General features: G+C 30.9%; 1 protein-coding gene across 1 annotated transcript; it reads right to left on the minus strand.

Annotated features, from left to right (window-relative positions):
* Positions 1 to 1,072: 1,072 nt before the first annotated feature.
* On the minus strand, positions 1,073 to 13,838 carry LOC124366045 (probable cytochrome P450 304a1). Its single transcript, XM_046822254.1, has 9 exons — positions 13,686 to 13,838; positions 11,620 to 11,871; positions 10,801 to 10,961; positions 7,228 to 7,500; positions 6,444 to 6,561; positions 4,715 to 4,895; positions 3,488 to 3,605; positions 2,212 to 2,353; positions 1,073 to 1,361 (listed from the first exon to the last, which is right to left on the minus strand). Exons 1-9 carry the CDS (start codon positions 13,774 to 13,776, stop codon positions 1,180 to 1,182), a joined length of 1,518 nt encoding a protein of 505 aa, XP_046678210.1. The 5' UTR covers positions 13,777 to 13,838; the 3' UTR covers positions 1,073 to 1,179.
* Between the last annotated feature and the right edge of the window lie 977 nt (positions 13,839 to 14,815).

Here is a 14,815-nt window from a genome sequence, read left to right on the forward strand (position 1 = left end):
ACTTTTCACATCGTCCCCTATATAAGCAGCAGAACGTAGCATTCCTAAATATTCGGGAAACTAAAGTCGGAACCAGGTTTCATGGTGGTCCAAGAAATTCTCTAAATCTATAAAATATATTATAAAATTCACAAGAAATTTAAAAGATATTCAACTGAAAACTCTTTCACCTCTCAAGAGATCTAGAGCTAAGGAAACGCAATTATTTAGATCCTGTAGGGGTCATTCCTGGCTGTAATAAAGACCTAACCTTCAATTTATATAAGCAATTAATCATTAGCTAAGGACGCTAATTTAATCGATTTTTGAAAGGGAAGCCTATACGAAACAATACCTTATAAATTTAAAGGTTTTTAAAAAATATAAAATTCTAATTGATATTTATGAGACTTATAATTACCCTTTTAGGTATTACTTACCTATTGCCAGACGTGGTTTTTGTAAATAAGTCTTCATATATTTTCGATATAGTTCTTAACTGCGTTTTAGAAAAATATAAGTGACGCTCATATGTTGAAAAAAGGGAGTGAAGACATTGTGATTTTTCCACTGTTTCACTCTCCAACTTCCCACTATACAAATTACTTTTCTTAATTCCTAGTTCCATTTATTCCGAAATAGATCAGGAGATAGAAATATTTTACATTCGATCTGAGTAATTTACTGTTTGTATTATTATCAAAATTATATTGAAAATGGTATGTTTATGTACACAACACTTTTTTAACGGTATTGAACCAGATATTTGGAATCCGTATTATGAGCCAAAGCAACTAAACAAAATATATTCAAGAAATGATATTCTCTTCCATCCGCAAAAACTCAACTTAATAACTTAAAACAAAGCAAACAGATATGAAATCAATAATAAAACAGTACAACCATGATGGACAGAATGGACTTTTAACAGTGTTATTATACTTTGTGTAAATATTATTTACATTTAAAGTTGTTGGCACTGCTATAAACACACTGCGATTTTCCATTCATGATGTGACAGTAATATACTTCTAATATTTCTCATGTACTTAGTCGCAAAACAGGTTTTGTAACGACGGAAAATATACACTAATAACTATTTACAATTGTTTTATTTAAAATTAGTTACAAAATAGCGCATCGTAATTAGAACTGTACAAAAGTTTTAAAGAATCGTATGGCAGTGTTGTTTACGGCTGATTATCTAGGCTCCATTATCACTTCAAAATGGTGGGGGTTGACGATGGAACCAGGGAGGTGATTCTTCTCGTCAGGCATAGAGTGACCCTCGGGCAGTTTGACGTTGAAGTTCTGCACCATGGTGGCCAACATAACCATCATATTCTGCCGTGAAAATGTCTCTCCGGAACACACATGTTTTCCTGCAACAAAACTACCTTAACCATCTCTCGTTATGGGCATTAAAAAATAATATTTGAAATATACAAAACTAATGAAAAGATGCTATAATATTATAGAATATGGCATAAAAAACTTGACGTATGAAATTTAAACTTTTTTATTTTATTTTTTGGAAAATTTGTTGTTTCCAAAATCCTTGTGTCGTACTATGTGGCTTCTGAGTGTTATGTTTGGGAAAGTTGTGTATAAATGTTGATAAGAGCTACTATGAGACAATATTATGACATTAGTTATATATTACAAATATACGCATATATAGCACATCAAAATTTGAGGTAAAGCTTTTATCATTGATAACGCAATGCTAATTCGGAAGTCATGTATTAGCAATATGTGACGTATTTATCGACATCCGGGTGCTAGAGTTCCCATTTGTTATGGATAGAACAAGAACAGTTCAATGTGTCGGGTCAAGGTCAATTAGGGAGACCCTACTCTCACATATCAGGGAAGAGTCAAAGGTCCGTGATATCTATAAAGCAAAACGATAACACTCTTTCAGAAAATATTTCCCGACCCACGGTCATTTATTTATTACGCGAATTGGAAATGCCATGATATTTAATATTTCTTTTGTTACATACTGAATGATAAGTAAATTATTTCTTAAAGGAATGAATCTTACTGTAAGATGTATCACATTGCACTTCTTTATACACGCTAGGTAATATTATAATAATGCATTACTACATAGCACTAAGTAACACAGATCCCAATCAAGCAATTCCCTACAGTTTGTTTTTCTTTTGAAAACTGTAACTTATGTGATAAAGTTGTTTTGATAACACATAATTGGGATGGGAAACTTACCAAATCCAAATGCCAAGACCATATCTTTTTTCTTTATTGTTCCATCTTCCTCTAGATGTCTTTCTGGTCTGAATTCGTAAGGATTATCCCACAGTTTTTCATCCATGTTGTTGCTCCATTGATTCGCTAACACCATCGTATTCTGTAGAAAAAAATTTATAGATTTTAAATCAATTACGATAATCGTCAATGGCCAAATATTTAGAGAGTACAAGCGGTTTAATTGGGTTACTTTTTCATTTTAGAGTTAAAGCTTTTGAGACCACCGTTCTGAAAATCCAAAAACCAGAAAAACTCTATCGATCCCTTTACGAAAGTTTTTAAATGATAACATTGTTTAATTCATATGATTACAATAGAGAAAATAGCCAAGTAAAGGATGAAATGTTTACAGTACGTACACGAATAAGGTTTTTCATTATGTGTGTATTTTAAGACCGTCTAAATATATAAAATTGACAATAAACAATGCACTTTCAGACTTAATGGATAAAATCCAAAGTCAGCCATTTTCGAAATCAGAAAAACAATAATTTTTTGTGAGAAGAAAATGCAAAACACAATTCTTACTGTTATACACATGTAATATTTTATTCTGTACACCAAATTATTGCTTATACCCAAGAGAAAATGAACACAGGCGTTTAAGCACTTAACCTGGTATTTCTCAATCGATCAATAAATCTACTGTTCTGTAAATCGATAAACAACCGTCGAGTTCTTTATACAATGATAAATAGGCTAGGTAATATTTTCTTGTCTTGCTACACACCTAAACCAGGAGATAAGTATATAAATGTAAAATCAGTTTTAGCTATCCATATAAAATCTTAATACTGAGCTGAATGATTAATATTATGCAAGTCGTATGTTTTCTTAGACCATGTTTTCCTACCAATTCAAATAAAAATGAGTATATCCTACCATCATATTCTTTTCAAATATTGACTGAAATCTGCGACTTTCAATCTCTTTATCTACATGCCTTATGGTGATATAGATAGAATGAATGTCAAACGGTTGGTTTTAGGTGGTTCAACCTAGGCAAATTATGATTTCAATAAACAATCTTCTATTTTTTTTAACCTCTCTCTTCTCTTCTTCTCTTTTTTGATAACTTCAATTTTGAACTCCACCATATCTGCCGTGATTGACAGTTGAATTCCTTGAGAAACATTCCTATAACGATGTTTAGCAAAACTACTTTGTATAATCGCATACTGAAAATTGACTCTCGGCTAGGCCACTATAGTGTATAAAGCGGACAGCCGTTTACCTTAGGTATGAAGTAGCCATAGAAATAGGTATCTTCGGTGCAACGATGTGGCAGGACCACAGGAGTCAGGGTTTTCCTCCTCATCACCTCTCGCATAAGAGCCTCCAAATACGGCAAACTGTGGGAAACCATTGTTAAATAACAGTCGAACAATATTTGATAAGTTCTAGCCGTTATTAGCTAATATAAGTAATTTCTGTTATTTATACACCCCATTATATAACATACATGAGAGGAGTTTTGCACTGTATATATGTATTCATAATAATACGAAAAACAGTTTTCGATTATTTTAATTACCTTAACAAACGGGTATGTATGGAAATATTATAAATAATATTTTTAACATATTTATATCTTATTCGTCACAAATTATTATGAGTAATAAACCTACAAAGGGTTTAATGATAAAACATGACGTAGATAAATGGATTCTTAGAGATTAATAGAGAAGAATGGAGGGTTTTTGTATTCATAATGGTATTTACTTTTATATCCTTATTTAAAAATAATGAATAATGCAAATCCTGATAAATATATTGCTGATCTCGATTTTTTTGTCTTACTAAACGTTGGAAAATATCATAATATACACATTATAATGTTTTTATGTGATACATGAATACATTCGTCTTTTCATAGGAGTGATCTTGCCAAGTGGACTGAATTTACAAGCTTGTATAAAAAATTTTAATATTTATACTGTGTTGATACCGGGATAAAGTTAAAATCACGTTGAAGTATAACTCTATTTCTTGTAAATTATTAAGTCGTTGGGAATATATTTTAACATATCCTATCTTCCAGCCTCTATTTTTTAAATTGTATGATAAGGTGAACACAGAGTATAATAGAATTTAAAGGTAGAGCTTATGGGTTTTCTACGTCTTTCTAGAATACGTTAGTATATTTTAGCAGATAAATTTCACAAGTTTTCAAAATTGAACGATATTTGAGTAAAATTAATAAATGTTTTTAAATATATTGCTGAAGCAGTGGTGTCCGTGTAAAATAAACAACGCTTCCGACTGGACTTTGCAGGATTCATTGTATAGAGAAACTTTTTTATCATAAACTTAAATTTTGTCCTCTATTAATTTAACCCAACCAGTTTTGTGGCTAACGTCATAACATACTAATGTTTGTATCACATGATGATCTATGTTTTATCTTAGGAAAGATACTCTTTTTAATCTATGTATGTTCTGTCTTAGGAAGGGAACTCACTTTTTCCTGTCGTCCAGAGTGGGTAGCCTGGAGCGCCCGATCATGTCGTCCACCTCCTGTTGGGCTTTGGCCTGGATCTCGGGGTACTCCAGGAGCACTTCCACAAGGAAGCACATAGTGGTCGCCTGTGTAATGACCGCCGCAAACAGAGTGTCCCAAATTGTCATCACCATCTGTTCGTCTGTAAAATGAATATTCATATTTTGGCTATAAGCTTTTCGTCGACTTAACGTGTATTAGTACAACAGATTGGCATGTAAAATATGTACAGATTTAAATTGATATAATTCTATTCCCTTGGTATCCACGTCAGCAAGTTAGTTACTATTACAATTACATTAAAACTATCCTAAAACTTTCCCAATTTACACATACTGTATAAACACGTATCCCTCATTTGAAAAAAATTGGGCAATGTTTTATCCAACCATCAACAAAACTGAATAATAACACAGATTTTCTATAATTTAATAATTAATAATTTAAGAAGTAAGAGTCACCTTAAGCGAAGCCTATTACTTGTTAATCTGCAAAACTGTATGTCTATGGGTCTGTATTTCCGTAAGATATCTAAAAAAAACTTACCTGTAGATTTGAAATTTTGCACTAACCTTTGTTTCTACATAAACAACATTGAGATCGACGATGGTGTATGCTACTTCTTACAAATAGGCTTACAGTTAGCGCTATTACCCTTTTGTGATAGCTAACCAAGTTGCCAAAAAGTATTTCTCTGATAAAGTAAGTTTTGAAACAAACAGTAGAGATATTTCTCAGCCAGCGTTATACTCTAACGCTCAGCCAAATACCAAGGAGTGAAATAAACCATCATAAAACTAAATGCTGCTTATATAGAAATAAAGCATTATGTAAAGTTTCAAGTCGATAAGTCACTTCGTTATCGAGATATAGAATTAGCAGATAGACGGCTAGACAGGCAGATAGATGAAATTATTTAATCTTGACCAGTCTCTAGACTGCGGCTTTGCTCATCCAATAACAATAATTGGTAATTGTAGACGTCCATCTATGAAGTTTGCCTGGGTGACATGGAAGCCTATCACTAAGTAGGATTAAATCTTGTCTCACTCGTTAGATGGGAATATAATATTTTCGTCTCTGTATGATAGTCTGTCTGTCTATATATCCACAGGAGGAGGATGAAATCAATGAATTGACTTGAAATGTTCCATCCAACCTTAGTGAAGCCTGATTTTTGATACGTAGAGTGGCTTATAAAATTGCAGTATAAATTTTAGAGTTATGATAACAAAATCTTAAATTAATGATTAAATAAACTTTTGATATGTAGGGAAACCAAAAATTAAGGACATCACCAATCATTTCTGATCTTTAAGTTTTAGGAAACATACTATGATTTTTTGAGACCTGAATTTATGTTTTAATATTCTCTATGAAAGGAATATCGAAACACATAACACATAAAAGGAGTAAGCTAGTTAATGTAAACGTATTCGATCATCATGGACAAAAATAAAAATTCAGTAAAAATTTAAATACGCATTTACCGTATTTATTATCAATATAGTGACTTCTAAAGAAAAAGGGAACATTGCCATTATTTCGTCAAATAAATCTTAGACTTTCAAAGAAGTCTTTATTTAATGAGAAAACATATATAGAGACGTAATATATGTTTCTTCTTCACGTTTGAGACCCAATACCTGCATGCAGATGACTTATCTGTTTCTTACAATTATTATATTACCTGAGAACCAATGTTTATCGTCGGTGTTATCTTTGTCCTTTATCTCTTTAAGGTAGGTGTCACAGAAATCTCTAAGCGCATCCGACATAAATGTACCTTTGTGATCGTTTGTTACCTCCTGTTGAAACATATATAAATATTCGGTTAGTATATTTTTATTGATTACTTACAATTAATTGTACATATCAAACAGAAACATTAAAATGTTTCCTTTTTTGCCAGTAAGTACGGGAATTTATATAATATATCACTCTTAAAAACACATTTCAAACTAGTTAACACCCCATACATAATGTGGTGGCTGAAAATAATGTCAAATCTTCAAAAAACCGAGATTTTATTCTTGTAATTGTAAAGTGATCCTTTATTTCCTGAAATAAATGAGTTACCAAAAAATATTTGAATCGTATTTTTTATTTCATAAGCATTATTATAAAGGATTCTTTGATTAATAAAAAACAGTAACACTACGTTTCAAGATTTCCAATCTTTTTCTCAGGTGTTAGGTTAGTCATCCACTTAAAGAAGGGCCGAGATTGCAGATCTTGAAAAGTAATGTTACTAATATTTTTATCACTTAACAATAGCAAATGTCCAGAAAATCGTTTTCCTTCCCAATACTTCCATCTTCACAAAAAAGCTTTAAACAAATTTTAGCTGTTCGTTGTAATTTGTATTTTATATTTAATATGAAAGTTAATGTTGTAAAATGACGGAAATTCTTTAACAAGCTTTTATTTTTGAAAATTTTAATAAAAATAATAATAATATTATATTTACTAACATGGATAAACTCCTTAATACAGTCATTGCTCTTCACTAGGGAAGTGAACCCGAAGAATCCGGGGGCAAAGTGACGCACCCAAGGAGTAAGACCAATAGCCCCGGTTGTGGGGTCTAGATTCCTTGAGAAACAGTAGCAATCAGAGACAAACTTCTTTAGCTTCTGGTATTGGGAGGGAGGAATGCGGGTCCCCAGGAAAACCTGGAGTGCGAGATTTGTGAAGTACGCGTAAAACACTGGAGGCACTTTCACTTTTCCATCGCTGCAAAATCCCTGTGAAGAGAAAAACTGTTTTAGACTCAAAGCGTTAAGACTTTAAAGGCACAAAAATTTATTAAAACTGTAATTATAAAAATCTTGAACATATTTTATATTTAATCCTGACGTACCAGGCCAAAACTAAACTATAACACCTTATTCATCTTAGAATGATTTTTTCAAGTAGTATTGTATGTAACCCACACTCCATACTTGTTTATAACTCACCAGGGAATGAGGAATGGAGAGTAATAATTTTTATGTAACGAAAGATTAAAAGGAACATATCCTAAATAGACCGTTAATCAACTTCACTTTGATACCAATATAGTCATATACCGACTTTAGGACTGTGGGATTAGTTATTATGTGCTTCTGCTGTATTCACTATGTTAAATACAACTTACAATTAAAAAAAAAAAAACGTAAACTAATCAAAACAATTATATTAACCATTATGTATTATGATGGTAAAACTTGCTTTTTTACTAAAACTGGCGTTAAAATTCCTCGTCTAGTTCTGTAAAATCCCTTACAGTTCACATTAGCAGACAGTTATAAGCTTACTGGCAGAATATACTACAGAGGGTGGCCAAATTATTAGACTAGACATTCAAATTTACGACATTTTAAGTTATCTCGTAACTATGCTTTATAATCCTAAAATATATTGTTATTTTTCATATATTTGCATTCGTTACATTATATTAGAACTTTATATTTCTATTTGAGGCATTGAAGTTAATGTCATATCCAGTTGGTAGCACTTAAATCAGCTGACGATTTTTAGGCAATAACTGAACATAAACTCAACTTCTGTATGTATCTAATATTGGTTATTCTTATTTTTAGTGGGGTTTCCTTGTAATATGAGCTGGTAACAGTGTTAGTAGTGGATTCTGGTTGTAAAACCGTCAAAGGTTGTGTGTTTTTTTTGGCTTTTAATATTTTAAGAATACTTCAAGAGTGAGGCCACTTTTTAACGGTCATGGGAAAAAATTGTGTTTTTTCTCATAAGAAAAAAAGCTTCAGTAAAGATTCTTTTAAAAGAAAGATGTTATTCACAAACTGAACTAGCGTAAAGTTTGGGTATTTCTAAAAGATCAGTAAGTAGGATCAAGTGAACCTGTGACCAAAACCTAAGTAATCAGACACATCGAGTTGGAAAATGTGGCCGCAAGCCCAAAAGGAATGATAGATTGGTCAGGAAACTAAAGAATATTGTTAAAACAAACAGGAGACTTACCACAAACAAATGGCTGACCAGATAAACGAGTATGGAGCCAATATTTCACCTAGAAGTGTGAGAAGATTGTTAAACACAGAAGGACTCAACGCTCGCAGACCAAGGAAAAAAGCGAAAGATCACGTCTACCATGGCAAAGAAGCGATTAGAGTGGGCTAAAGGCTTAGACCATTGGACAACAGAGTTTTTGGAAAAAGTAAGTCATAAAATATCTATGTGCTGCAAAGGAGACTAATTCGACAGACTCAAGATTGGTTTCCAAATGGGGAGTTTATTTTTAAAAATGATGGTGATCCATGCCATAAAGCCAAGACAGTAACAAGATTTCTCAGTGAATCAGACATCAGTGTGCTTCCTTGACCAGGTAACAGCCCTGACATGAATCCAATTGATAATTTGTGGTCAATTGTCAAGAAAAGAATGCTAAAGAAGAAGGTGACCACACGTCAAGGGCTTGTGAATTTTTAATTAATTAAAGTGTTGTACCACATTGAAGAAATCAAAAAGAACTGTACAAAAATTGGTCCAGAGCATGCCAAAGAGTTTTGAAATATTGATAAAGAACAAGGGTATACACACAAAATATTAGTTATACAATTTGATGTACACAGATATTTAAAAACGATTTATTAAAATAATTTTCCCCGAAAACTAGTTCTAGTCTAATAATTTGGCCACCCTCTGTATATCGTTCAGTAACGCATAGTTCAGCAAATAATTCGTTTAGAGTATAGCAATAATTTTATGACATGCGGAGATTTTTTGGGATTAAAGTATCATACTTTTAGCAGATATTGAGGAAGCTACGAGTATAATATCGTACGCTAGCTTTGTTTACAATATATATTAGTAAAAAGTCTGGCTGAATGAATTACTAACTGTTTTATTTGACAAGAAATATGCTCCAATTGTAGTGGATATAGAAAGGAAGTATACTGAGAGCCATATAATATATATATATATATATATATATATATATATATATATATATATATATATATATATATATATTAATGTTAAAGAATTTAAATTGAAATTTTCTCATAACAAGATTTTATTACAGTACCTTTAATTCTACTTAAAATAAAACAAAATATTGATAAAAGAGCTATAAAATATTATAACGAACAGATTTAAGGGAATCTGTACATTTATAGCATCACTGTAGCCATTATTAAATGTATAATATCATTTCATACCATTTCAATTAAATGTATGATATCACTAACAGCTGAAGATATGTGGGGGTTTTCGGAAGATTAAAAAGTGTTGGGATAATATCTTCCGCAAACAATTGAATAAATAATGAAGGGACTATTGTAATTGTAATGCAATAAAGTCATGTTTTCCACCTCAGTTTTAAGTTAGAATCTATAAGTTTCATAATTTCCATAATTTTTCCTAGAACACCAGTAGTTTTTTCCAATACATCCCTGCTGATGTGATAACATTTTTAAGACTTCTTCAAAGCCACCGTATAACTATATTATGTGGGACGTAGAATTTCCCCAGAACTTTCACGACCACCTAGGTACGAGTATATAAAACCAAATGACTTATTTTTTAGGATCATTGTAAGATATAGGTTCCTATTAAAAATTAATTGCAGCCTATTGCAATGGAATATGGTATAGAATATGATAATCAAAACTGTAAATATCATTGGTTGTCGATAATACATGAAATTATTTCAATTAAAACATGACTTTTTCAGAGTCAAAAGTTGCGTCTTATATATTTATGAATACGCACTACGCCATCACCGTAAAACCATCACGGCCGTGGCATATAAACTACGCCATTGCATTTTTTAGATATGCACTACGTCATCACTTTCTGCATACTTAACGTGCAGGCCCATTTACATTTGTATGTAATTTAATGTATCTTATAATCACAATTTTACTGTAGTTTATAAATAGATCGAATTACATGCATACTAAATATATATGTTTTACAGTACTAATGGTTTACTATTGATACGGATTCATTCGAATCATTTGAACCCTGAATGGTTTAAGTCTAATATTTACTTTTTACTACTAACTAAAGTGAATGTTCTTAATTACCTCATGATTTTTTGTCTGAACCAAATCAATAAAATCTCTTATTTCTTCTTCCATAATCTTCTCCAACTGAGTACTTCTTGTGCCAAACCCAAAATCTCTCAGGTTCCTCAACATGAATCTTCTCTGCTCCGTCCATCGATCACCGTCAATGAAGAACTGTCCTAAATAATCCAAATTATCTTTGTAAAAAGGAATACTAATAAATCTATAGGTCTTATCTACGTCACGTCTAAAGTTTACAGTTTTTAACTACTACTTTAGACAATAATTACTCATTGAAAACCCTATAGATCTTTCTAAATCGCGGCCCCTAAGGACCTCCTTAAGGGGAAAAAGTTTGGTTTATCAATCTTAAGCGATTTAACAATAAAAAATAATAAACTCTAAAATTAATATTCGTCTGAATCAAAATATTTATAAAATTACATGTTAGGTTTGATTTAGAAAATTAAAAACTAATTTCAAATAAACTACCACATATCTTGATATTTATTTTAACTTTATATTATAGAGGTAATATCTAAAATTATTATATAAAATACATAAGCCGATGAATCATATTTAATTTCAGTTTTGTCTTGTATGACGTTCAAATATTTGTATTTTATTATTTCAAAATTCATAAACAAACCATATTGGATTTAAGAATATTTTTGTTGCAAGATTTTCGTAGAACGATTTGAGTTCAGAACATGATTTGACTAACCTACGTTACATTGGAAATGTTTGTTGATAATAAAACAATGTATTCTATGTGATATGAATTGATTTATGTGAATTAAAAATATATAAATTAATCAATATTTCATCTAAACAAACCTCTGGTAACTCCGTCAGGGTCTCTCATGTTAGAGACGACGGACGAAATTCTGCCCTGCATGTTGGGGTGGTTGAGGATGTCTCTGACGCTGTTAGGGGTGCAGGCTACTACAGTGGGGTAGGGGCCCAGGTACAAGCCCAGTACTTCCGTCTTGTAACGGCGGGACATCCAGTGCATGGCCTCGTGAGGAAACTTGTAATTCTCCAGAAGTAACTGGAGATATCCTCCCCATACCGGCCATCGGTACGGTCCTGTCAGAAGTGGGAAAATGTACCAAATATCTGCAGTGCTCAAACTAAACTTATCGTAAGTTAATATACTACCAGTTTATTTTATCTAGTCTTCTTTGTTTTGACAAACAATAACATGTTACTCATAATATTAAAACATGGTAAGATATTATTTTACCCAATGTGTACCGTAAAGCGTCATTTTCAAAATTAATAAAAGATAAACATGTTCATGAACTAAGCCAAAAGCTATAATATGATTTTTTTAAGAAAGGGTTTCATGCATAAATTTTTTGCAGTATAGTGTCATTCATTAATACTATTTTTATGTTTAATAATAAAAGAATATATGTACAATACAAAATAATAGTCGAGAATTTAAATTAAAAGACCCTTTCGACCCTTATTTAACTCTTTCCTAAAAATAATTTCTTTTGAAACGTAAAAAATGACTACGGAACATCTTTTTCATGTCAAGTTCCAAAATCTAGTTAATTCAATTACAGAAAAATATTAAATTAAAGCGATTGAGGGTAAAGAACCACTTTTATGATTTCATTTTTTACAGAAGTTCATATCTGGAAAATAGACTGCAAAATTTAAACTTTTTAAGTACAACTTCTTAGGACGATGTGATTGAAACATTATAGAATTAAATTATAGAGATATTATAAATTAATTTCAGGCTTGCGAACAAATTAAGATGCTCAAGTTTTTGTTAGATTCTGTGTCGAAACTTATTCATGGAATCTCCTTTGTTCAGGGAACGGAATTGGATTGTAGTTTATTATATTGACATTGTATTTAACTGATGACAACTGTCGTTTTTGGTCATTTAGGCATATTTATATTAGCAATTTTTATTTTTATTTATGAAATAATAAATGTTTATGAACAATATTTCATTTGCATAGTTCACGTCATTCATATGTACAAAAATACTAAAATAACAAACTGTAAAATTTTTCTTTTTTTTCATAAATGTTTTTATTAGGAATTTTAGTTTAAACTGGGTAATACTCGTATACCCCAATCAATATTACAGTATTAATTAGAATTAAAATTTTTCACTAAATACACTAGACGTTTTTAAAATAGTGTATGCTGATATCATTTTATTAAATACACAATTAATTTCCGTTAATAAACGCACAAAACCAGCCTGAAAAATTAATAAATTAAAAAATATATTACATTTTATCATTACATTTCTAATATTAATTCGTATATTAGATTTTAAAACCAAAATTCATTTGCATGTAGTTGGCTATTATAATAACATCATAGTTTATCGACTAATATAACATTACAATAACATATTTTCAATATAATATAAATTAAATGTTAGCAAAAAACTAAACATTAAATTATCCATACAAATACAGTGTTTATAAAATATTTATTATATTTAGTGTTTTAAATATTGGAATAAATAATACCAAGGTCTGTTTTCTTTTAAAATAATACTCATATGCTTATAAGATGTTATTAAATATATAAATAATAAATTAAATATTCCATTAATAAAGTACTTAATTAATAAAATGTGATGTTCTAAAAATTACAACAAAAAAGTATAAATGTGATGAATATTACATCCTTAAAATAATAAATATTTAACATTTTTATAATAAATTTAGTTTTATTGATAATCTGTTTAATGCTTTATAATTATTGAAATTATCCTGTCAATCAGAACAACAATTGAGGGTTTGAAATGAAGAAACTGAATGTCATAAATGAAATTTATCACTATGAAAATAAGTTTGCAAATTTCGTTGTCCGTATTACTATAGTTCTACAAAATCAAATGAAAGTATTAAATCATTTCTTACCAGGAGGAAATTTAGGATGAGGTCTCCCACCTACATATGTGAGAAACATGTATATAAGTAACGTAATGAAAGTGAACAGTACTAGAAACATATTTAGTTGGATATGAGACACCTTCGTTACCAACAGTAAATCAGAACTAAAGCCGATCCTATATCCTCGGTGATATTAATAGGCAAGTTACAAAAAAACGAACGGTTAAATTATCGCATGTTTGTCTCGATTGAAGTTTAGCATTCACGTGCTAATTTAAGAGAAAACAACCGTAAAAAATATAAAAAGTTCACAAGGCGCCTGATTGTACCACACATCACTGCTGATAGCAGCATTTTATATGTCAACCTTCTTATTGCAGTTTTAATCTGTTGTTTCCTTGACTTATTGGAGTTCAGCGTTGAGCAGATGTATCCATCCGCGGAACAAACTGTACCCGCAGATTAGCCCGCATTGCCCTCTGCACCGATTCCTTGTTATTAGATAGCCATTATCCGTAATTCCCTATACGATGGACGTCATAGCCTGAACATTTCTCTTCCGGTTACTTAAACGTTATTGGCCACCTTTCCTTTAATTATTGTTTTAAGCGACTATCTGTCACATTTTCAGCACAGGATAGTCTCAAACCTTTCAGCCTCAGGTAAGAAGTAAACTAATCTTGAGAAAAATAATCTCTAAAAGACTCGATCTAATAATTTTCAAAAGGCTTAAACTTTATTTACAGCATCATGTAAGAGGTAAACCACTATTAAGAAATATCATCCTTAAAACACTCGTTTCCATAATGCTCAAAAGGATTAAACTTTATTTATGGATTGTAGTATAAGAGATTTGTATTTTAATATAAGACGTCTCGATCATTTATGACGACTAAATTATTAAAAGTATCCCCACCTACACTTCCTGTTTGTTGTACTTAAGCGACCATAGCTCTCCCAATCTTCAATAGCCTTACCATTGATAACCATTTTTTTAATAGTGAGATCCCAAGGTAAAGTTTTTTCATGCGTGATATGTTTTCTGCAATCGAAAAACCCTGAGATTACAGTTTTCAAGGAGTAACTTAATAGTACTAACATACATTTTGTTTTAATACCGCAATATTTTTTATTTAGGAAATACCTGATAGATGTCA

This window comes from Homalodisca vitripennis, chromosome 7 (genome assembly GCF_021130785.1).
Source record: "Homalodisca vitripennis isolate AUS2020 chromosome 7, UT_GWSS_2.1, whole genome shotgun sequence".
NCBI classification, from domain to species: Eukaryota; Metazoa; Arthropoda; class Insecta; order Hemiptera; family Cicadellidae; genus Homalodisca; species Homalodisca vitripennis.

Coding starts and splice junctions, on each gene's coding strand:
- LOC124366045 (XM_046822254.1), bottom strand. CDS start 13,776: ATGTTTCTAGTACTGTTCACTTTCATTACGTTACTTATATACATGTTT. Junction 10,962..11,619: donor CCCTGACGGAGTTACCAGAG/GTTTGTTTAGAT, acceptor TGGATTATTTAG/GACAGTTCTTCATTGACGGT. Junction 2,354..3,487: donor ATGGCTACTTCATACCTAAG/GTAAACGGCTGT, acceptor TTTTTTCTACAG/AATACGATGGTGTTAGCGAA.